Source organism: Sinohyriopsis cumingii, chromosome 2 (genome assembly GCF_028554795.1).
Source record: "Sinohyriopsis cumingii isolate HCF-2022 chromosome 2, ASM2855479v2, whole genome shotgun sequence".
Taxonomy (NCBI): Eukaryota; Metazoa; Mollusca; class Bivalvia; order Unionida; family Unionidae; genus Sinohyriopsis; species Sinohyriopsis cumingii.
In genome coordinates, this window is record NC_142962.1 from 125,714,250 (window position 1) to 125,741,032 (window position 26,783).

The 26,783-nt window shown below is 35.2% G+C and overlaps 1 protein-coding gene across 1 annotated transcript in view; it reads left to right on the forward strand.

The window, feature by feature from the left end:
• LOC149805765 (cap-specific mRNA (nucleoside-2'-O-)-methyltransferase 1-like) overlaps positions 1-26,783 on the forward strand; it is a 132,849-nt gene that overhangs the window by 90,953 nt on the left and 15,113 nt on the right. Inside the window, exons 14-20 of the mRNA XM_089950438.1 lie at positions 685-742; positions 5,997-6,065; positions 13,447-13,587; positions 15,041-15,166; positions 19,113-19,204; positions 22,413-22,529; positions 22,992-23,113. Of these exons, the coding sequence (XP_089806564.1) occupies positions 685-742; positions 5,997-6,065; positions 13,447-13,587; positions 15,041-15,166; positions 19,113-19,204; positions 22,413-22,529; positions 22,992-23,113 (725 nt within the window). The remainder of the gene's footprint in view (positions 1-684; positions 743-5,996; positions 6,066-13,446; positions 13,588-15,040; positions 15,167-19,112; positions 19,205-22,412; positions 22,530-22,991; positions 23,114-26,783) is intronic.

Genomic DNA, 26,783 nt, shown 5'->3' on the forward strand with positions numbered 1-26,783 from the left:
TGTTGTTGTTGTGGAATGATGAATATGCGCTTGTGTATTTAGTTTGGAATATGGTATACATTCATTTACATTGTTTCTTGTAGTGTATTTTGTTTATATAATTAAGCCTTAGGTAGAATAAGAAAATGAGCTCCCAAGGTCGTGCAGTATTCCATCCAAAAAACTCATTCACATTTTCCCATACAAATGCAGTAACCTATAAATATTGACATGTATTCTTGAATAACTTGAGTGCACAACAAAACATGATATTTACATGGATTTTATATTTTGTACATGACTGAATTTGATTTTAAGGAACACCAAATTATGTACATTGAGACAATGAATACTTCTTCATGCATGTATTTATGTATCATCTTTATTTTGCTTTCAGGCATATACTGCTTGCCAGGTCATCGGGGAGACTCCCTGATTCAGACTGAGAAATAATAAATACTGGAAATCCCCTATAAACTAATTAGGAATTTTCATATTATATAATATTTTGGAAATTTCCCAGATATAAGAGAAATATTATCTGCAAAGTCATTTCTACAAGTATCACATTAATATACTTTGTTTAAATTTTTAATAGGAATTTCAAATCAAACCAGTATTCATGTTATCCATTTACTTTATTTATGTTGCCTGTCCTAGAATCATTATAGGTTGCATCTACCTATCCTTTATTCTTTTGACCAGAAATTTACATGAGACCAGACAAGCAGCCATTAGGACAGAGTGCTTGCAGAGATGGAAAGTAAGATTCATCCACATACACTTTCTTTTGTTATACAGTATTGAGTGTTTACATAGGTGGAAGGTATGACATATATAGGGTGTTCATTCTGAGCCAACCCAAGTAGAGCTACTTAAAATGACAGCAGCCTTATTGACTGATATGAAGTAAAGATTCTGAAACAGCCCAGGTAGAGTTATATGTAATGACAGACATGGAATGTTAATTTTTGGACAGACTCAGTAGAGTTACATGTAATGACAGAGACCTTACTGACACACATGGAATGTTCATTTTTGGACAGACTCAGTAGAGTTACATGTAATGACAGAGATCTTACTGACACACATGGAATGTTAATTTTTGGACAGACCCAGACTGATCCAGTAGAGCTACATGTAATGATATAGACCTTACTGAAATTAATGTAAAGCATACTTAAAATTTGACATTATAATTTTAACATCCAATTTTGTTTAACAGTCATTTACATTGGGTGAGTGGGTGGGTGTGGTACATGCATGTGTGCATGCATGTAAGAAGTTGTAATGAAAGTAATTGTTTCATTTCATGATTAGAGGCTTGTGGGTCATAAATTTATTATTATCTGGTTTAGGACATGCATCCATAGTGACTAACATTGCATGACTATTTATATACTTTTCCAAGGTACATTTTTACTTTTCTTAGAACATTTCATCTTTGCAACTGTCAGGACCTACTTGTCAACTGGCCTGTCTGGGTATTTAAAAAAAGTTACTAGTGTCAGCTAATCTGTCTAGGTATTTAGGGCTACTACTGCCAACTACTCTATCTAGGTATTAAAAAAGGGTTACTATTGCCAACTGGTCTGTCTAGGAATTAAATAAGGATTGCTATTATCAACTGGTCTGTCAAGGTATTAAATAAGGGTTACTATTGTCAACTGGTCTGTTTAGGAATTAAATAAGGTTTACTATTGTCAACTGGTCTGTTAAGGTATTAAATAAAGGTTAAAATTGCCAACTGGTCTGTCTAGGTATTAAATAAGGGTTACTATTGTCAACTGGTCTGTCAAGGTATTAAATAAGGGCTACTATGGTCAACTGGTCTGTCAAGGTATTAAATAAGGATTACTATGGTCAGCTAGTCTGTCTAGGAATTAAATAAGGTTTACTACTGTCAGCTGGTCTGTTTAGGAATTAAATTAGGATTACTATTGTCAACTGGTCTGTAAGGTATTAAATAAGGGTAACTATTGCTAGCTGATCTGTCTAGGTGATATATGGGTTAATATTGTCAGCTGGTCTGTCTAGGTATTAAATAAGGGTTAATATTGTCAGCTGGTCTGTCTAGATATTAAATTGGTATACTATGGTCAACTGGTCTAAGGATGAGATAAGGTTTGCTATTGTCAACTGGTCTGTCTAGGTTATAAATATGGGTTACTATTGTCAGCTGGTCTGTTTAGATATTAAATAAGGGATACTATTGTCAGCTAGTCTGTCTGGGAATTAAATAAGAGTTTCTATTGCCAACTGGTCTAAGTATCAAATAAGGGTAGCTATGGTCAACTGGTCTGTCTCAGTATAAAAAAAGGGTTACTAGGAAGATGTTTAAGAAGATATTGTTCCACATTTTCTGAGTGTTTCTTTTTTTTTGTGTGGAATGTTGTTATTCAGTTTGATTTCTTAAAAATGTACTAATAATTTTTATTATTTTGGTGTAGGTCTTGCAACATATATATGTAGGTTTTGATTAAGTACATGATTTCCTTTTCTTATATTCTCTGCATTGTGTGTTTTTGGATTTTTAATGTAGCTTTGACAGTTTTAGTCATATCACTACAGTGTCTGCAGTGTGGCACTTTATTGTGATGTCTAGCACTGGGGCATCATGCTGCAGACATGTAGCATGATGTCCCACCTAGTCACATTATCCTGACACCAGGCCAACCAGTCCTAACATTAACCCCTAAATGCTGAGCACCAAGCGAGGCAGCTGCTGTTATGTTATTTGAAAGAATAAGAATTATCTTGAGATAAAAGAAAATAAAATAACTCAGATGACAAGTAAATCACAGCCACCACCCCACACAAAAAATGGTCAGTAACTTATATTAGATGAAATCTCTATGTGTATGTTAATTACTGTATAAATTGTATGTTAATTACTGTACAAATTGTGTGTTAATTATTTTTTCAATTGTAATATAAAAATTGTAAGTGGGATGGCATTGTGCTGACATTGGAGAGCATGTTGTTAAGAAAATAAAGTGTTGACACTGAAACCTACAAGTTATTAGCTACACTATTGATGTAAAAGGCAGGAAAAGTTCAAAGGGGATGCCAACACCCAGGAAGGATATTTTCCAGAGAACAAATAAACATGAAACACATTTACTTAAAGGTCACCGGCCATCCTCCAACATTTTCGTATTTATATCAGATTTTCATTACATGATTAAAAATACTCGCACAAGAATAAATAAAAAATTATCAAGGGTAAAGAAGAAATAATAATTTAATTACTCGAAATATAAGTATACAACGCTGTTACTTCCCCTTAGTTACGATTTCCCACCTATAGAGGACGCAACCGGAAATGACGTACATTTATCCCTACAAGACGAAGTACATGCTTCTTGTTGTTGAAAAATAAAACACTATAAACTACGGATAGAGAATATTTTAGATGAAACTAATGAAAACTAATTTACTGTTCAGCCTTATATTGGTATGCGTGCAAGACGCACTAGATTGTGTCGCTTTCAAAACTGTTCCATGTTTCAATTTATTTCGAAAATTCCTGTTAATACAGGTAAAAAGAATCAATCCTGGCTTCCCTGTGTTGGCAGACTTTATTTTAAAAAAAGATGAAAGAAATCGGCACACTTAAAGAATCCAAAGGAACCAAATTTGACTTCCTTTTGTCGGCCAACTTCAGAAGCAAAAATTGGCACACTAAAAGATACCAAAGTTAATTTTCCGGGGTTGGTTTGCATTGTAATAAAATGACCTATGTATTTGATATCCTGTCGGTAAGTTCAAACAATGAGTTTACTGCTCCATGCCAGCTGTGTTTATCACCCGGGCTTCTATTTGTTTGCCATATGTAATCATAATTCATGTTTTGCAGGGCAAATATTATACACAATAATAACTTGCTTTAAGAATACTTTGTCATTTGCACTCACATTGAATGTATTTTAAAATAATGATTTCTTTTTGGTGGTTTGTTTGCAAAATACGGACTTGTAGTTAACCTGGATAGAATACAATCTGGGTCAGTTTGCAATAAGTAACTTGTCATGCGAAAATGGCAGGTGCCTTCAAGCAATCGGGTGATACTTTCGTCTCATTTGCGATTTTGATTTTTGACATAAGCGATACACACTACACTAAGGATGCATACGCAAGCCGGCACCCGCTACAAATACGGAGTTCGTGGACATATATTTTTAAAAAATCATTTTCGCATAATGAAAACATAAGGAATATATGATAACAATGCAATATTAATTTCTTTCATTTTATTTTCAAACAAGTCTGTTTATCAATTTATTTTGTACCGTGAGTGTGTATGGGGGGGGGGCACAAATTAAACACAGAATTGTTTCCTTTCTAACTTGTACGGAATAATGGAGGAAATATGATTGACAATATTGACAAGTAATGACAAGCTTTCAATTTACTCGCGCAAACACTAAGACACCTTGAAAAATAAAAACAATAAAATTAGCTGGTAAGAGCTTCATATTGGAGCAACTAAATACTGACAAAATGCTCAACATTATTCTTTCCCCCTTCTCTCTCTCTCTCTCATGTATAATCTAGTATGTATTGTATGCAGCTGTGTTACAACATGAAGCCTCAACTGAAGTATATTTGCTATAATATCTCTTGTACAATATCTTTTGCAAAATCTATACGCATTATGTAGAATATTATCTGTTACGTATTTTTGTTTTATAAATGATTATTGATAATTTGACAGGAAGACTTAAACTGCATATATTTGTTAGCATAAAAAATGTATATAAATATTTTAATTAGAACGAGCAAGATATGTCAGTTTGTGTTTTCTCTCATAAATATGTACGTTACGAAGTATGATTATTTTCTTTCAAAGCATATCAAAATAGTTTATTTAAATTTAGTTTTTTCCCCCCTAAAACCTATCTTACATTGAATCTACTCTTTTGTTGAAGAAAATGAACGTACAAACTATTGTTAAGTTTCACCAAATTGTATTTCGAGATGGGCCGAATCGTCTTCGGGCCAAATTCACTATAATCTGGCATAAATGATACAACTTTCCCATCCCTCCCCTATTCGATCCCACAGATTAAATACAGTTTTTCTGGTAAACATGGTTTTTTGGAAAAAGAAAGAATGCCTTTTCCCCATCATCACTATTTTGGTTACATCCGTATGCAACACAGTGCACCATATTTGCAGTACAAAAGCACGATCATACGCTATATCACAAAGACATTTACGTGGGGAAATTAAGCACTTGAATGGCTAGGTTGAATAGAAGGGATAAATGTACGTCATATCCGGTTTTGGCACGCGGAAACTACCGATTGTTTACAGAGATTGCTGAATCATTTTTTCATTTTATAAAGCGGAGTTTTAAGTCTAATTAAACATTTTTATGGTGTGCTTACATAACCAATGTGTTTTGTTTATAACTATAATAATATCAGACGTTTGTACAATATAGGTGGCAGGTGACCTTTAAGAAAATATTTATTGGACTTTTTTAAACTTCAAATAAAAAACAATTGCCCTCCTCAGAATCTTAAGTTTCCAAAAGTTGCATTTGGACTGAATATTTTTCACAACATTCCATTTGGCCACCATGTTGCATATATGACAGGTGTCAAACATATGATCAAGGGATCATAAATATAATTATATTTATAATATTCATAATTAATATGTGATAAACTGCTTTGCAGAAAAAAAAGAATTTCCTCATTAGTTTCTCATGAAAAATGAAAAATGACTGTTAGTATCATGAGATTCAGAAGTTTACTCAGGAATTTCCATGCATGCCTTACTGATGTAAACTACCAACATATCAGTATAATGAAAAAGTACTGTGGTACATATCATGGGAAAAAAATACTGTGGTAAACTGTTATACTGGGAATATTGTTCACCTGTAATATATATATATATATATATATATATATATATATATATATATATATATATATATATATATATATATATATATATATATATATATATTTATATTATGGGTCATTATTTCATTTTCCCTACAGATACCTGATGAGCTGAGGAAGGCTCCAACAAAACAGAATCCTAAGCCAAGGTTTGAGGAACTCATAGGTGTATGTATCAGATTGTTGTTTCTGACAGTACTTGCTAACTCTCCACATATCTCACCCTCCCTGCACTCTAGAATCATCAGTCTCTACTACTGTGAGTGAATATGCTCTTTTCGTAGGATCCAAAAGTTGCCATGTATTTAAAGACCCAATGAACAATGGTCTATTGTGGACATGATAGTTATAAATTCAAGTCCTGACAAAATGGCATTTTTCACTGATGCTTGAAAATGAATGCAGATGAAAGTATATCGCAGTAGTTACAATGGAACTGAAATAATTCACCAGATTCTTTCTGGTAGACATGAATCAGTTTGTATAATTGGGATTTTCTATAATTGGGAGTTATGTTATTGGGTCTGTTGATTTGACCAGTGGTCCTCCTTAAATGAAAAGGTATTTTTCTAAAAGAGGTGACCTTTCATGGGGGATTAGGCTGGCGGCATAATGGCAATGTACCTTGTTGCACATGTTTTCCTTGGACATAAAATTTTGAGATTTTGTTCAAAAATAGGGAATTTTAGTTTTTGCTGGTTACACTTTAGTGGCATTTTCTATTTAAAATGGTAAATTTTGACATGATTTTATATTTGTGACCCGGGGGCCCCGAGTGGCCGAGTGGTCTAAAGCACTCTTCGTTACGGATCACTGCCATCTCACCTCTGTCTGCGGCGGTTCAAGTCTAAGATTCAGCCAATGTGGGCATGTGAGAAAGCTTGCCAGTAGCTTCTCGTGGGTCGGTGGTTCTTTCCGGGGTTTTCTGGGTTCTTTCTCCACCATTAATACTGGCCGCCATGTATAGCCTATCGTGCTGAAAAATGGTGTTAAACCCCACAACAACAACAACAACAACAATATTTGTGACCCCATTATGATAACCAGATAATTCCACCATGCCAAACATTCTTGTTATACAGTATTTTTTTAATGTTAGGAATAGTGGTCTTTGATCAGAGAGATGTACTTCATGATATGTGAAGTGTTTGATCAGAGAGTAGTACTTCATGAGATGTGAAGTGTTTGATCAGAGAGTAGTACTTCATGAGATGTGAAGTGTTTGATCAGAGAGTTGTACTTCATGAGATGTGAAGTGTTTGATCAGAGAGTAGTACTTCATGAGATGTGAAGTGTTTGATCAGAGAGTAGTACTTCATGAGATGTGAAGTGTTTGATCAGAGTTGTACTTCATGATATGTGAAGTGTTTGATCAGAGAGTAGTACTTCATGAGATGTGAAGTGTTTGATCAGAGAGTAGTACTTCATGAGATGTGAAGTGTTTGATCAGAGAGATGTACTTCATGAGATGTGAAGTGTTTGATCAGAGAGTAGTACTTCATGATATGTGAAGTCTTTGATCAGAGAGTAGTACTTCTTGATATGTGAAGTCTTTGATCAGAGAGTAGTACTTCATGATATGTGAAGTGTTTGATCAGAGAGTAGTACTTCATGAGATGTGAAGTCTTTGATCAGAGAGTAGTACTTCATGAGATGTGAAGTGTTTGATCAGAGAGTAGTACTTCATGAGATGTGAAGTGTTTAGGGAACATTGTCATGGCTTAGACTAACCAAAATTTAGATAATGGTTTTGGTAATTGTGGTTTGACTATAAATAGTGGTTCTAGCAAAGTATTCTTGCATTTCTTTATGACCTTTGGCCTCCATAGTGTATCTTTATAATTTTGTGAGCATTCTAATAGCAGATTTCATTGCAGCAGGTCAAAACTGAATATAAAGCAGCAGATAATGGTTACTTTAAGATTGATTGGCTTGGTGATTTTAACTTCAGTGTCTAAAACAATGACTGTAAAGTTTGAGATTGAACCATGTCTTTAGTTTCATAGGATTTTTTTTTGCACATGCCACAAGGTATAGCTTATTGTGATATCTGCCTGTAGATCTGCACATCTGTCCACCCTGTAGATCTTCCCATCCATACATCTGTCAACCCTGTAGATCTGCCCATCCGTACATCCATCCATCATGTAGATCTGCCATCCGTACATTGACCATCATGTGGATCTGCCCATCCATACATTGACCATCCTGTAGATCTGCCCATCTGCGCATCTCTCCATCCTGTAGATCTGCCCATCCATACATCTGTCAGTCCTGTAGATCTGCCAGGCCATACATCTGTCCATCATGTAGATCTGCACGTCTGTCCATCCAGTAGATCTGCCCATCCATACATCTGTCAGTCCTGTAGATCTGCTCATCCGTACATCAACCATCCTGTAGATCTGCCCATCCATACATCTGTCAGTCCTGTAGATCTGCCCATCCAAACATCTGTCCATCCTCTAGATCTGCACATCTGTAAATCCTGTAGATCTGCCCATCCATACATCTGTAAATCCTGTAGATCTGCCCATCCATACATCAGTCAGTCCTGTATATCTGACCATCTGTATATTGACCATCCTGTAGATCTGCCCATCTGCACATCTGTCCATCCTGTAGATCTTCCCATCCATACATCTGTCAGTCCTGTAGATCTGCCCATCCATACATCAACCATCCTGTAGATCTGCCCATCCGTACATCAACCATGTAGATCTGCCCATCCATACATCTGTCAGTCCTGTAGATCTGCCCATCCATACATCTGTCAGTCCTGTAGATCTGCCCATCCATACATCAACCATCCTGTCGATCTGCCCATCTGTACATTGACCATCCTATAGATCTGCTCATACATCTGTCCATCAATTGCCTATTTCATTGTCACACAATTCCTTGAGTTCTCTAGCATCTCACTTTACCAAACTTTGTGAGTATTTTACATTTGGGGTCTAGAAAGAAACCTATCAGTTTTGGGGTAAAAAGACTTCGAAGGTCAGGGTCAGTGTGACTGAAAAAAACAACAACATTACTTCTGCATTACAGACCTAGACCAGACTTGGCAGATGCCTTGCTCTTAGGGTAATTACAAAACATGAAGATGTTGGGGTCTAAAGGTCAGAGACCAGTCATAGTAAATTTTGTTAAAAAAATGATGGTTTCCACACAGTAAGTTTTGTTGAAGACTTAATGATGCCATAGTTATTGGTTACTGCATTTGTATGGGATAATATGAACGAGTTTTTTGGATGGAAATACTGCACGACGTTGGGAGTGCAGTATATCCATCTGACAAAACAATTTCATATTTTCCCATACAAATGCAGTAACCTTTTAATTATATGCTCATTTTTGTTTATCTACCTTAGGCTTAATAATAAAATACATTACAAGAAACAGTGTGTTTGATTTATGCTTTATTCCAAAATAAATTGACAACCGTAGATTCTTCAATACACAATAACAGTATTCATGCGCACATAGCTCCGCCCACCAACCTTTTAACTTCATAGCATACCATGCACAGTCACTCATTTGAAAAAGAAATCCCATTTTGCTCTATTTGAAATTGAAATTAAAAAGTCATTATGAATGACTGCACCATTGAACAAAGTTCCCAGCTGGTCAGGAATGGAGGAATTTAGTTGTTCTGTCAATCCAGCTAAATTCTGATTATCTCCTTTTGGGTGTTTTCCGCACGATGTACATTTGATTTGAGGGACTGGCGTTGACAACAAGCTGCATAACTGTTTCTGTTCTGCCATAAATAATTTGGAATCATAAGCTGGAAAAATATGAAAGTTTTTAAATCTAAATTCTCAAGGAATGCTGGATTCAACTTTGTTTTCTAGAGAACAACAAATTCTTTTCGTTTTGGAGTGCAGTACAGTCTACTTTGTAATGTGATTTTGATTTCAAAAATGTAGTCTGGATTATAGGCCTACATATTACAGTACATTTCCACGATGTGGATCAGTATTTGGGAAACAACTTAATTCTTATTACCAGAAAGAGTCCACAAAGTACATTTTGAGGAGATTAAAGATGCAAAAAGGCAAGTAGATTTATTCTCATTATTATTACCAGTTATAGATGACATTTTTTTATGCCCAGTCACTTGCATGATCTTTGTTGGAGGGACACCAGCTTTTGACACGGTTGTTACAGTAGTCTTCCTTACTGAATGGTTGGTAATTCTCACCTGGATTTCTGCCCTTTCTGTGGCTCGTTTTGTCAGAGTTCCCAGTTGATTAACCCCCATTGTTCTCGGATAATACCTGCAATTTTTAATATTTTGTCCAGTAAAATATATTTTTTTTATTTTTTAAATGCACATTCATAAAAATCTGTTTTCTTAAATTTCACAAGGTTGGTTGATGCATTTCATTGTGAAAATTGTTTGGTATTCGCAGAGTACAAAATTTATTATCACATATTTTTTGTTTACTTTGATATAATTTTATTTTCATTTATTCTTTCTATTGTCTGAAAAACTTTTACAAATATTTTTTCTTTTTTTATATTTTTATTTTAGATAAGGACATTAATTGAATTTTTAGAAATATAATTACCATATTTGGGAAGTTTCTGTCAGTTTCTGCATTGGAATTGGTGTCAAATAAAAGGGGCTGTCGGCATCCATCTTTTCCAAGGGCCTTCGTTTAAAATATTGCAGGTAAAGATGAACAGGGTCTCGCTCCAGTGTTGTTCCAGTAGAAAAAATGCGAGGTATTGTTGATCTGTAGTCATCCGTCCCAGTACCATCAAAGGTTTTGCTATCCCTCTCAGCATATTGAAGATATTTTGTACTGATTAAGTCTGTGAAAATTGATACATCTCCAAACTTTAATTTTCTGTGCTCATCTCGACCTCTAAATCCAAACATTTTTCAAAAAAGTAGAACAGGGAAAATTGCAAAGCACCTGGTGTGTGAGAGCCCATTTCATTGGTTGAAAATAAAGCTTCTTCATCATTTTGGCTTATCGGCTCTGATGCTCTTGATTTCTTCCAAAACCAGCCTTCTTCAGTTGCATTTTTTTAGAATTTAGTGCTTCGATTGATTTCTGAAATGGACAGTCTCTAAGAGAGACAGGATACCCTTTAGCTAGCCTTAAGATGCCGTTCTATGCTGTTTCTTATGGAATTTAAAGAGCATGACTCATACTCAGGACCATCGGTTTTGTGAATCATTATAAACATCTCAGCTAAATACGTGTTTAAATGATCTGGAATTATATTTTCAATGCAGTGTGTCTCACATTTGTCATCATACAGCCATTGCTGCTCATTTCTGATATCACATTCAGTCGCCTGCTTTGTTGAAAGTTTCTTTTGTGATTCTATGAATTCATTCTCATTGTCAACTTTGGCATCTCTAATTTCAAATGGCTCAAATAGCTGGTTTACTTCATCCACAGACAAATAAAATAAATCAAAAGTGCTGGCGTCTGCGTCCATTGTTTGTTTACAATAGAAAGTAGTTCCTTTATGCACATGAATGCAATATGTGTCTTGGCACTCGAGTTCAATATCGGGCAATATTGCACGATTCTGACAATGTAAAGTTAATGTGGGAAAAAAATGAGCATATAATAATAATGTGTATATAGATAACTATTAACCTTGGGGTGGACATATAATATGCCCTCCACAGTACTCGTGTTTTAAGCAATTCATGCCAACTGTTGTTTGTGGACTGTCAGTAGAATGTGTGCAGAGATGATGTTCATATCAAATTTCAAATATTGGTTTCATAGCCATGATGAAAACATTGTTATTATTGTTGTTACTCTTATTTTTTATCATTATTATTATTATTATTACTATAGCCATTATTATCATCATATTTTACGAGTTTCATTATGGGTATACACATCTATTTATCAGAGATCCTAAAGCCCTGTATTTGCTGGACATGTCCAGTAGATAAAAAGTTTCACTGGCACATTTATGAATAACTGGACACTGGTCATGGGAGTTCTCAGATGTCAGCTTGTCTTTGATGTGTATTTTGTGTTTCTGTTGAGCTGCCAAATAAATGCCATAACAAAGTAAAGTTCAAAGTTATCTACTAGTCTTGTTTATATAAAATCAACAGATATGTTGTCAACTTTTGTGTGTTGGCATCTGTTAGTCTCGCGAGACGATGGAACTGCACCCATGAGAGATATCCCGGCTGGTGGTTGTGCAGCATCTGCTGTGACTATGTAGCCCAACATGGGAGTGGCGGTCCTTGCTGCACTTGAAGGTTGCATCTGGTGTTGGTTGGAGCTGCTTCTTCTTCCTCTGTGATGGTCTTTCATCAGCTAGCAACTAAGCTTAATTCAAAAGGGTGACTAGGTCTAATTTACAGTTTGTCAGACAATCAATACAGGTTTTGTTGACTATGGTCAGCATGTTTTTCCATCTGTTTAAATACTTAATAACTACAAAACACAAGACAAAAGCAGTGTCAGAGCTTATTTCCTGGACTTAACAAAATCCGTTTAACTGGATGATTGCGCTGGTGTCAATACCTTAGATCAGTCCCTTAAACCATGTGTTTTGTGTCAAGGTCTGTCAGGACATGACATCTTTGGAGCAAAATATGTGGAGCCATGACCCAGATCCTGAACAAAACAAGATACTAGCTACAACTGCTAACTGTTTTTACCGTTTGTAAGATGGATCAAACTTTATGAGGGGCCCAGAGGGGCCAAGTGGTCTAAAGCGCTCTCCATTATGGATCACTGCCATCTCACCTGTCTGTGTAGGTTGGAAATCTTGGATTCAGCCAATGTGGGTATGTGAGAAAGCTTGCAAATAGCTTCTCGTGGGTCAGTGGTTCATATGGGGTTTTCCCAGGTCCTTCCTCCACCATTAATACTGGCTGCCATGTATAGCCTATTGTTTGCTGAAAAATGGCGTTAGACCCTACAACAACAACAACAATAAACTTTATGATTTGATTTGACAAGAAATGCATGTTAATTAGGTGTTATTTGTTTTCGAGGTATGAAGTCTGCTTGTCATCAGTTAATACATTTTGAAAAACAATAGAATATTGTTTGAAATTCAGTAGTATAGTTTTCTCAAAGAAAAATTGAGTTTTATAAATAATCATTTTGAGCAAAATCCAGGCAATTATGGAACATTAGTATTTCAGGTAATTATGGAAGATTAGTATCACAGGTAATTATGAAGATTAGTATTACAGGTAATTACAGAGATTAGTATTACAGGTAATTACGGAAGATTAGTATTACAGGTAATTACGGAGATTAGTATTACAGGTAATTACGGAGATTAGTATTACAGGTAATTACGGAAGATTAGTATCACAGGTAATTATGAAGATTAGTATTACAGGTAATTATGGAGATTAGTATTACAGGTAATTACGGAAGATTAGTATTACAGGTAATTACGGAGATTAGTATTACAGGTAATTACAGAAGATTAGTATTACAGGTAATACTAAAGCAGCAGGAAATCCAGAACTAAAAATAACACATTTTCCAATACATATAATATTTATTAATTAGGTATATTATGCCATCTTCAGGATGAGAAACAGGATTACATCAGCCACTCTGTGGAGGAGCTGACACTGGATAGTCTCCGTGAAATCAAGTGTGCCTACGACTTTCGATGTATTGTCTCGGGTGCCAAGGCCTCAGAGAGAATCTACATTCTTGGGCTTGGGGTAGGTTTGCTACTAAAGAGATATCACATAGAAAACGTACAATAAACTTTGTCTATAATGAAATTGCTTATCATGAAAGTCTATTTCTAAGTTTTGTAGAAGTTACGGATTTGGTACTCATTGTTTATTGCAATTTTGTATTGCTTGTAACAAATCAGCGTAGAACAAAATCTACTATAACTAAACTTGGTGTCCCGTAAATTTTTGGTGCTTGTAATTATTTCAGGGGCTTATCCGAGTAGCATGCTTGGAAAGTGATCTTGTGTTTTTTCTTGTTGTGTATAGGTGATTTATTTGCATCAGGTAAGACATAATTTCCAATGAAAGTATCATCAATGTTCACGTATAAGTTGGGTCCACCTGTAAACAACACAGACCCAAATCTGCTGTTTGTTCTATTGATTACACCTAACAGACTGCACAGGCCCTGATAGGAAAGAGAGGAAAGTCTGACTGAATTCCAGTTAAGCATTTCTTTCCTTCTCAGAAAAACTATTAATTGATGATTTATTTACAGTATACCAAACAGTGACACCATAAATAATTTTCATGTTATTTAAGTCCAAATGCACTGTTACCACAACAGAATCTAGTAACAATCTATCGTAGACTTATTATGAATTATAAACTATTAACAAAGGACCCTGGAATTTCATTACAGCTGTCAATTAAGTTATCTCTGTAAAGAGTGATAAATTGGTTGTTTAAATTTCATATTCACTCACCTGCTTTAGGATGTCATTTTTCCAGTGGTAGTAGCAATTGCAGCATCATTTATGCTCAGAATATTGATACTTAGTACTTCAGAGTCATAAAACCTGTTCATCAGTCACTGTATTAAAGTTAACTTTGATATAATATTACAGTATACCTGAGGTTTATGTACCCTATATACTTGCTTATAAGTCAATTTCAGCTTCAAACTGCATGGAACCAAATAAGTGGTTGCATAATGCAATGTTGTTTGCATTTTGGACTTGACTTATAAGTGAATATATACAGTACGGTTTTTGTTTAGAGTGTGTTTAGGAAGTGGAAGCAAGCTTTTTCAGTTATGTTTTATGGTTAAAGTTTTTCAGACTGTTATAGCTAATAAAATTTTCTGAAGTTATTTCATGTACAGTCATGAAACATGGTTGGTGCATTTATTTTGAGGATTGCTATTCTTTGCTGGCAAGAGTTGGGAACAAGGATCAACATTACATTTCTTCATTTACATTTCTTTTATACATTTGCCCCTGATAGATGTAGTCATCTTAAGGCATACTGCTCATCTCCAGCAAAAGTTGATTTCAGCAAGCTACTGTCAGGTTCCTTTTTTTATATATTAAGATTATGCATTTTGCTCTATTACTCTGACACTGTTGTGTGTACAATCATAAAATGCTATGAGTTGAAGTCATCCTAGAGATTAGCAAATGACATCGAAAAGTAATTGTCACTGTTTCTTCAGAGAACCCATGTTTTCCAAAGGACTGTAAAAAGCTCAGGAAACTGGAAGAAGATGGATGACCTTCGACTGGAATTACCTGCAGATACACTTATTGAAGCAGAAATTGTACAGGAATTAAAAGGGGAGGTAAGCTAGGAGGAGTGACTGAGTGTGGATAAAACAAGTGATTGAAGAAAGGCATGATTGCAAACAAATTTATTTACAAGAATGAATAACAAAGGGAAGAAAATACAAGGATACATTATCTGACAATTCCTTGACTTATTCTAATAAATAATACTTTCTGAAGAGAATAAAATGCAGTGTATTATTCATTATTCCTTACTAAGTTTGTAACTGAAGCAGGTTCAAGTGACAGGTTACATTACACACAGCAATAATTGTCAGGCAGTCATCAATTAATCACTAAAAAGATGATATGAATTTTGCATGCATGTAAATTTGGAATATGTACAAAATATGTATGCATGTATGTGAAATATTCAAATATATATACCACAGCCTAGCCTTCATATGAATATTTGAAGGCTGTATTTTTCCCCCATATATCCATTTTGCTAAAGTCAGTTCTTCCTTCACATATTAGTATTATCATTATATAACGGTCACTTGTAAATTCTGATTTTTGACTACATTTCATGGTTGGGCAAGGTAATTGGTTCTGAACACAATAACTATATTGAATGTAACATACTTGTCATATCTCTTAGTATGATGAAATATCTCAGTTGCTCATAGAAAAAGAGCTTTTTTTTATGGTGAAATCTTTCCCTTGTGATATTTTAAACCAAAGGACCAAACCTTGAATGTATCATCATAACAAGATATCTGTCTGTGTAAACATGTAAATGGAATATTTATACACAACCAAAATCAGATTCAGTTAACCTTTTTGTTTATAAGCATATATTTTGTCTCAAGGGAATGTCTGCTGTGGGGCCCCGAGTGGCCGAGTGGTCTAAAGCGCTCACCGTTACGGATCACTGCCATCTCACCTCTGTCTGCGTGGGTTCGAGTCTCGGATTCAGCTAATGTGGTTATGTGAGAAAGCTTGCCAGTAACTTCTCATGGGTCAGTGGTTCTTTCTGGGGTTTTCCCGGGTTTTTCCTCCACCATTTATACTGGCCGCCATGTATAGCCTATCTTGTACTGAAAAATGGCATTAAACCCTACAACAGCAACAACTGTCTGCTGTTACTGATGATTCAGTGGTTACTGAGTGGGCACAACAGGTTGTACAAAAAAAATATCACAGTGGGAACGTGAAACTCACTGGCACAATGTTATGGATAACTCTGGAGTAAAGTTTCTTCAGCAGAAACTGAAGGAACTCAGCAAAGATTGGGTTGCCCAATACAAGCTGGGGATAGCAGTGACATTCTTGGCTGAATAAAATGGAATGGAATGTATTGCTTGGAGTTTTTAACGTAGCTTAAAAAATTGTTCAGTCATATAGCTACGATGTCTGCAGTGTGACAGTTTATAGTGATGTCTAGCACTGGAACATCATGCCACAGACATATTAAAGTGATGTCCCACCCAGTCTAATTATCCTGACACCAGACCGACCAGTCCTAATACTAACCTCTTAACTCTGAGTGCCTAGCGAGGCAGCTGTTATTATCATTTTTATAAGTCTTTGGTATGACTCGGCTGGGGTTCAAACCCAGGACCTCTTGCATCTGAGACAGACACTCTAACCACTAGGCCACTGGAGTTGTCATGGGATGGAATGAAGTGAATGCCTAAAGATAACAGATGTATAGCAGCTATTATCGTCCCTTCCCCCAAAGTTATATACAAAGTGTCATTTCTGTCCTGATATCTGCATTCATATTCACACAACCACTAACATGTCTTTATTATATCCAGTATATATATATATATATATATATATATATATATATATATATATATATATATATATAATTTTAGATCATCTGTGCTCATTTTCCACACAGCCATTAACATAAGGTAAAAATCAAACCAAAGATAAATTTTTTTCATTATTGTACAAGCAAGACCTTGAAAATATCAGGTCTCATAGAGTTTACTCACCTCTTGCTGAATATTTTGTTATATCATAGTCTGATACTCTGAAATTATCATAAATAGTTTATTCTGTGTACTTCTGATTTGTGACCATAATCCAAGACTTTTTACACATCCTGTGTTTCAAATTAGTTGAGTGTCAGCCAGAAGTCAATGTTGACCTGAAATTTACAATTTTGCCACTTTTGCAAGTGCCACACAAGTCAGTTTATCTCTTTGTTGCCAGTGATAATTGTATGGCATACATATATAGGACAGTACCAGGGCATCCAATCAATAGATTTCAGAATTTTTGTTAGCTGATTGGCTTCCAAACCATTCAATTATTTATCTAATTAAATTTTATTTGTTTCAAGGGGATTGAAAACAAATCAAGTGCATTTATTTGCCATAATATGTATTTTCAGTTATGACTTCCACCTTCTGACAACTACACATATTTTCAACATTTCTTTCTCAGTGCAGGGGGATAGGACCTGAGTGACAGTTTGTGTTTTCTTTATATGCTGGCATGAAATTTATGTGCAATCTCTGAGTTTGGAAATACTTTAACCAGTTTAATAAATGATCTGCAGCAAGGAATAGTAAAATATACTCTGCCACAAAATTAGGTAACAGAGTCTCTTCAGGTGCCACTTTAGTCATTTTTGGACCCATTTTCAAACCAGACCTTCAAGGTAGGTGTGTTTCAGAAGAATCATTGATACCATGTAATGGCATTTGCATTTGCCAGGTGATATAAGTTCTTTCAAAGTATGCTTTCTTAAAAATCTACTTTGCATGAAACACACACACTATGCATACTCAAGACCTTTGTGATGCACCTGCACACACTTTGCATGAAACACACACACTATGCATACTCAAGACCTTTGTGATGCACCTGCACACACTTTGCATGAAACACACACACTATGCATACTCAAGACCTTTGTGATGCACCTGCACACACTTTGCATGAAACACACACACTATGCATACTCAAGACCTTTGTGATGCACCTGCACACACTTTGCATGAAACACACACACTATGCATACTCAAGACCTTTGTGATGCACCTGCACACACTTTGCATGAAACAATACTCAGGACCTTTGTGATGCACCTCCACACACTTTGCATGAAATACACTATGCAGTGCAAACCCAGGACCGGACCTTAGCTATGCACCTGCATAGACTTCCACTCTGATTCCCAAGCTTTGCTGAATTTTAATATTTCTTCAGTGTTTTCTTAGCACTGGGAAAAGGTACATATTTTTGCATTTTTACATGAATTGCCCCAAAAAGAAAAGAGCTGTCCTTAAATATTCCTCTTCAAAAAAATTCAAAATATGTACTGAAGTGTTTCTGCTGAAATCACATTTTGGTTGGTCTCTCCTTTTTATCCCACCTCCACTAAAGGTCTGCCAAGTTTGTTTTTTTAACTCGGAGACTCAAAAGCCATCATAAACTACTTTTTACCTCTTTATTGCTTATAACACCCAAAACCTAACATGTCTTTGGCTTTGAACTATCTAAATTATAGAAACAATTTAATCAATTTATAGCTTGTTGTGTTATACATGTTAGGTTTTAAACAATTCTAAGTCCAATGTCTCAACATGAATCACTGCACTGGTGGAGCATTTCAAGTTCCCAGAAGGCTACTTAAATCTGATGTCTGTAGTGTGGGGATAAAACACCTAAAAATACCATTTTTTATATTTGTTCACAAATTTGTTATCATTTAACTTTCAAAAATGGTTGATTTCAACTTTAAAATGGTATTTGCAGTAGATGGCCTTTAAAATGTTATTTTTGCCCTACCACGAGAAGAATTACATGTACTGTGATGTTGGTGGACTGACAGGAATGACCTACTGAAAATGTCAGTTCATTTGTATGGTTCAGCTATAGACACTTTTATCTAGATCTAAAATATATGGTTAGAATTAATCAGCATTGAAAGTGGAGATGTTTTTTGCTTAAGAATGGTTATGGTGTGTTTGCCTATTTGGCTGGTATTTTTATTTACAGGGCACAGGTCAGAGAAAGATGACAACACTCCACGTTCTAGATGCTGTCTTTCTTGTAGGGAAGGATGTACGCAATCTTCACTTTAATGAAAGGTATTTGCTGCAGTCATACACCATGTATCAGCTAATAAGATAAATGTTTTTTAAAGGCCAGCAACTATACCACATGTATTTCTGATCCAGCTTGTTTGGAGCATAATGAAGGAGTATTTTGTTGTCATGCTTTGTTATACCACTCTCACAAAGAAAAGGTCCAGGAATAGGCTGAAATCTGTACCTTCTCCTTAGTTCAGGTTACAGGTCCAACATAAGAAATTTTTTACATCCAGGGTGTAAATCTAAAACTATTAAACATAATGATGTGAAACTTAATGCACTGTTACTCAAAGGTATATTCTGTCAATCATCCATTGTTAAAGTTAAGGTCAAGGTCAACATTTACTTTTTTATGTTGGGGCTGTGATTCTGAAACTCTCCAAGATAGTGTTTGTGTGATATAACTTGGTATGCTTATATATCATGACTTAAGGTTTAGTCTTGTTAGTTTTATCACTTTTATTTTTCAAGGTCACGGTAATATGTCAAAGTCAATTTAATTGTAAGCTAGAGATACACGTTTTAATTATGCCGTTGTCTAAAATAGGTAAAATTTACATGAAAGTTTGGGGATAATTTACGTATGGTTATGTTGTTACACTAATGCACAAGTCAGCTTACTGAATGGTCAACTGTTAAGTTTTGTCAGCTAGGTGAATGATATCAGTCCTTTTTGGGTCTCATGTTCATTAGTTTTTTTTCTTCACTTTTTTTACTTAGATTTTTTTCAATGAAAACCAAGGCAAAAAAGTCTAGATCTAGACAAATTCAATGTAGTTGGAATGTTTCTCTATACAGATGATTAATTTTGTAAAATGGTATTTGAACGGTTTGTATGCATCCACATATTATGGCATATTATTTTATCTGATCTCACTCATATGATGTCTCTATATCCTAAAGTCCATATGCCCATCCCTCAACCAGTTCAGCATGATGTCACAAAAACTGTTGGACTTAGCTGTGAAAATGTTTACACTTTCTCATGGTGATGAGTAGAAGATCTGGTTAGATTTTCAGGTCATTGCATCAAAAAAAAATTTTTGTACATATGTTTGAACTCTTAGAACTTTTGGACAAAGATCTTGTCAGCGCAGTTGAGCAAAAACCATGCAGTTAGCAAGTGAAATTAGGTAGGCATATTTGTGTTTATATATTGATGATCTTTTTTACTTTTTGTGTCTTTATAGCTGTTTTCATTTTGTTCACACACGTTAGAACTTTTTATACTTAAAAAAAACATGTTAGCACGTTTGAGCAAAAACCACGTGAAGGAGACAAATAAAATTTGGTAAGTATTTTTGTATGTATAACTAGGTGAACTCTTTAAATTTTCCTCATTTCATTCTTTTTATCTTCAGCATTTTCTTAATTTTTTGGGGTCAGCTTTGTGGGTGGATATATTTTAGAAAGACAAATCTATTTTATTTTGATTTTTTAATGGTTTCTCTTGACTTTAAAAATTTATACAGAACCTTTGTTCTGTATGATTATGCATATTAGACTTGATATATTTGTTTATATGCATATCAGGTTGACCTGATTATAATTATTGGTCATTGGAATCATTTTTGCAAACTTTATCAGAATTTCAGACAATCTGGATTTAGACTTATTGTCCCTAAAGTGGATATGTGTGTGTTTTACAAAAACAGATTTAGTTGCATTTTTAGATTCCTTTTATGCTTGTAGATTTTAATCATAGCCCTGTTGTGACAGCCTTTATCAAGCACTGAGAGACAATGATAGTATAATGTCGGATATCACTGTTTACAGCTGATACAGCAGATTCATTTACAGGAGTGAGTGATGTTGCATACATAGTGTAAAATGTTGATGTGCTTACAAACAGTTTATTTTCAGGAATGACACTGCTAGTCTAGTGTCAAATGTAACCATGCTTACACCTGGTTCATTTTTAGGAATGACAATGCTAATCTAGTGTCAAATGTCACCATGCTTACACATGGTTCATTTTTAGGAGTGACGATGCTAATCCAGTGTCAATGTCACCATTATTTGGTTCATTTTTAGGAGTGACGATGCTAAGCTAGTGTCAAATGTCACCATGCTTTGGTTCATTTTTAGGAGTGACAATGCTAGTCTAGTGTCAAATGTCACCATGCTTACACCTGGTTCATTTTTAGGAGTGACGATGCTAGTCTAGTGTCAAATGTCACCATGCTTTGGTTCATTTTTAGGAGTGACAATGCTAGTCTAGTGTCAAATGTCACCATGCTTATACCTGTTTCATATTTAGGAGTGACGATGCTAGTCTAGTGTCAAATGTCACCATGCTTTGGTTCATTTTTAGGAGTGACAATGCTAATTTAGTGTCAAATGTCACCATGCTTACACCTGTTTCATTTTTAGGAGTGACGATGCTAGTCTAGTGTCAAATGTAACCATGCCTACAACTGACCCATTGAAAATGGGTTTATTTGTTTTGAAGTAATTGCCATGCTTTGAACTGCTGTAGAAACAACAATATATGAATTTGCTGATGGTGTGATTCACTCCTATTAGTGTGATGAAGCTGTCGGTATGCTAACAGTGAGACTCATTTGTATGATGAAGCAGTCTGTATGCTAACAGTGAGACTCATTTGTATGATGAAACAGTCAATGTGCTAACAGTGAGACTGATTTGTATGATGAAGCAGTCTGTATGCTAACAGTGAGACTCATTTTTATGATGAAGCAGTCAATATGCTAAATAATGAGGCTCATTTGTATGGTGAAGTAGTCAATATGCTAACATGGAGACTGAATGTATTATGAAGCACTCAATATGCTGACAGTGAGACTGATTGTATTATGAAGCACTCAATATGCTGACAGTGAGACTGATTGTATTATGAAGCACTCAATATGCTGACAGTGAGACTGATTGTATTATGAAGCACTCAATATGCTGACAGTGAGACTGATTGTATTATGAAGCACTCAATATGCTGACAGTGAGACTGATTGTATTATAAAGCACTCAATATGCTAACAGTGAGACTGATTGTATTATGAAGCACTCAATATGCTAACAGTGAGACTGATTGTGTTATGAAGCACTCAATATGCTAACAGTGGGACTCATTTGTATGATGAAGCAGTCAATGTGCTAACAGTGAGATTGAGTCACATTAGTATGATGAAGCAGTTAATACAAATTATTCATTTTCTGCCATTTAATAATGATCTTGTCTGTGCAGGATGGAGAAGTTAAGGAAGTTTGTAAAGTGTGTGACAAAGTTTACTCGCAATGACCTGGTGAGAATAGTGGCCCCAGATGTGTACAGGCTTGAGGAAATCTCCCTAATTGTTGACAGGTACTTTTAGTTTATGCAATTCAGCATTTTTCAATAGGTAAACCTGCAGCTCAATTATATTTATTGATTAGAACATAATTATAAATATGTTAAGTGAAAGTAGCCATTATTTGCAGTAACACATTAGCTTCATTTTGATGGAGTTATTATTTTTATTCAATAGATTATGTTAATTTTGCCAGGAATCAGTTATGTTAGGAATTTTAAGACACCAGTTCATTTGTGTAATGAGGGTAAATAATGGTATTCAGAAAATCTGAAAGTTTGACTGATTAGGACAAACCTATACTTTATTTATACCTTTCATTACGAGTCTAACAAAACAGTTATCTAATAAATTCATATTCATTATATTTTAGTAATTAAGTAAATTAAATAATACATTTTAATAATTGATCAGGTTGTTAATTTGTGTTTGTTTGTAAATTGATCAGTTTAAATGGTACCATTTTATTTCCCCAGGTTGGAGTTGAGACGGGCAAAAGGAGGGCATGGAACCCATCAGCTATGTTACATACCCCGCCACAGTCATGAGCAACGATTCTTTCGACCCACAGGGGTTTATATCATCAAAACCACCAAAGGTATGCCATCAACTATGATTCAGTGTAGGAATTAAGGACTGAAAAGATACACACCTCTTTTGAAGCTACCCTAAAAGAAGGACACCTCATTAGACACAAAAGTAGTGTATCTTGACTATTTTATTCCCATCATGAAAAGTCACTGAGTATATCTGGCTACCTTTATATTGTAGAAAGGATGGCCTCATTGGAGGATGACTTCTTTATACGTTTGGGAGGATGACAATCTGGACACTCTGTCAAATAATAGTTGCTAATGAATTTCTTTACTATATACCCATCTTATGACTTCCTGTGCAATTGTATCTCAATTTGGATCATATTTTCCTTGTATCAGATGTTTCCAAGCACTTATTGATACCAACTGGCATGTCAGATAGAATAAGTTTGTTCATATGAAACATGACACCAATGTATGAGTGTCATAAAGCAGCAATGTATTAAAAACACATCAGTCAATGCTATGGACATGTATTTATGCAAGATTTCACCATAAAATGGTTTAATTGTCATAAATTAAAATGAAATCGCTTTTTTCATGAAAGAAAATCTGTTGGAGTGGATTGTATGTTATAAATAAGTTATAGTATTTGAGCCCAAGGAAAAATCAGATACTGTTATGTAGTAATATACGGTATTAACATTCTGTTGCCACAAATGGTCTGACAGTTACAGGTCACCTAAGGTCAGCTCCAGGCTCTCACTCAGTTGTAACCCTATATGCCTTATGAAAACATTGCGTGAGAAACCAATTGCAATTGACAAAAACCTGTTATCAATCCACCTCGGATCCTACAGCTTTACAAGAACCACTTAAATCAACTTTGGAAGAGATGGAATAGAAAAATGTAATACGGAAAGTAGATGAACCAACAGAATGGGTCACTTCATTAGTAGTTGTTGAAAAAGTCGGGAAAACTACGAATTTGTCTAGACCCGAGAAATTTTAATCAAGCTATCAAGTGAGAGCAATATCAACTTCCTACAATTGAAGATATAACCACAAGGATCTAAGGTTTTCTCCAAACTAGATGCCAATCATGGTTACTGGCAGATACCTCTGGATGAAGAAAGTCAGTTATTGACAACATTTAACACCCTGTTTGTTAGATATTGCTACCTGAGAATGCCCTTTAGTATTAAATCTGCTCAAGAAGTGTTCCAGAAATGCATGGCACAGTGTTTTGAGGACCCGCCTAGAGTGGAGACTGATACTGATGACATAATTGTTTGGGGAACTTCAAAGGAAGATCATGATGGAAAACTGAAAAATGTTTTAAAGAGATGCCAGGAAATAAATCTGACACTGAATTTGGAAAACACCTGTTTGAACTAACAGAAGTATGCTACGTGGGACACATATTGACATCATCAGGTATTAAACCTGACCCAGAAAAAGTAATAGCAATCACAGAAATGCACACTTCGATGGACAAGAAAGGAATTGAAAGATTACTGGGTACATTGAACTACCTAGCAAAATTTATCACAAATATGTCTACAGTGACGAGCCAGTCAGAGCAGTTTTGAAAAGTGACACTGAATTTGTTTGGGAAACTGCACAGAAACATGCATTTGAAGAGATCAAACAGATTCTAAGCAAAGAAATACTTTGATGTCAAGAAGCCTGTCATTGTTAGTTGTGATGCATCAAAATCAGGAATTGGAGCAGTGTTAATGCAGTCAGGCAAACCCATAGCATTTGCATCAAGGTCTTTGACAGATGCAGAAACAAGGTATGCACAGATCGAGAAAGAACTGCTTTTTGTGTTATTTGGTCTTGAAAGATTTAATCAATATACTTAAGGTCATCAACTACAAGTTGAATTGGATCATAACCTCTGGAATTAATCCTCAAGAAACCTCTTTCTGCCACACTGCCTAGACTTCAGAGAATGCTTTTAAGACTGCAGAAGTTTTGACTTAACGTATTGTCCAGGAAAAGAGTTAATTGTAGCAAATACATTGTCGAGAGCATGCAGACAGATGAATACATCTGATATGAACATGGATAGTGAAATTGTGTGCTATGTGCACATGATGATGTCACATATACAGATTGCAGATACACAGTTAGAAGCAATAAAGAATGGAACTAAATGTGATAATAAAATGACCAAATTGTGAAAAATGATTTAAAAGGGATGGCCAAATGAGTTTTGAAATCAGAAATTTCTGGAACTGCAGAGATGAACTTTCAGAAATGGACAGATTAGTTCAGAAAGGAGAGAAGATTGTAATACCAGATGCTCTTCAGAAAAAAATGCTGAAACAGTTGCACAAAAGTCATATGGGTATTGAGAAGACAAAGCAAAGAGCAAGAGACATTGTTTATTGGCCTGGCATGAATGCACAGATTGCAGACACAGTATCGAATTGTTCTACTTGCCAGGAATACAGAAGGTCAAATCAAAAAGAACCATTGTTGTCTACACAACGTACTGCACCATAAGTAATGGTTGGAACAGATTTATTTATGTGCAGTAATTACAACAATGTCTTAATAGTAGACTATTGCTCCAGATATTTTGAAGTTAGAAAATACACGAGCAAGCACAGTAATCACACACACAAAGTAAGTTTTGCAAAACATGGAATACCACAAAAAGTAAGGAATGATAATGGACCACAGTTCTCCTCAAAAGAATATGGTCAGTTTGCAAAAACCTGGGGATTCAAGCACACTACGTCAGGTCCCAAGTATCCACAGTCTAATGGTATAGCAGAAAGAACCATTCAGATTGTCAAAGGAATTCTCATTAAGGCAAAGAGAGATGGAAAAGATCCCTATTTTATCGATATTGGAGTATTGAAATACACCAATTGATGATATAGGATCTCCAGCACAAATACTGATATACTGATGAGTCAAAGACTTTGATCTACTTTACCTACTACCAACATAGTTACATCCGAAAGTTATAAAAAAAAAGAAACCTAAAGTGGAAACTGGGTGAAAAGAAAAATCAGCAAAAGAAACAGTATGACAGTACAGCTAAAGAGCTTCCAAATCTGACTTCTGGAGACAAAGTTAGAATCACAAGACAAGATTTTTGGGAACCAGCTGTATTCGTCAGAAAAAAATAGCACTCCAACAAGGTTGTATGAGATGAAAACCCAGGATGGTGCTATATACAGGAGAAACCGAAGACATCTGTTACAAACAAAAGACACATTACCAGACATATATGATACATAACTTGGAGATATATGATACATACGAAGATATTAACTTGGAGGTCACTGAGCTGAATGACAGGATGCCGTTAGTCATCAATGAGCCAAACCAGACAGGTGAGATTTGAACAAGGAGTGGACATCTAATAAAAAAGCCTGCAAGATACAGAGATTTTGTTACATGGACTCGATAATTTTTCTGAATTATATTGTGTCTTGTGAATATTAGAAACTGGAGGTGGTTAAGGGCATAATAATACATCCATTATATCACATCAGTTAATATGCAGTGATAACAACTGATTGAAGAACAAAATATTAGGACTATAGACAATGCCAGTATATCACCATGCACTTCTTTTCATGAGGATAAGAATGAATGTGAATGTCATAGGGCTAGAACTTAATTTTAACTACAATTAGTAGAACTTTTACAACTCACCAGAAACTCTTGAAATATATATTCATGTGCAAAACAGAATTTTGTCAAGTA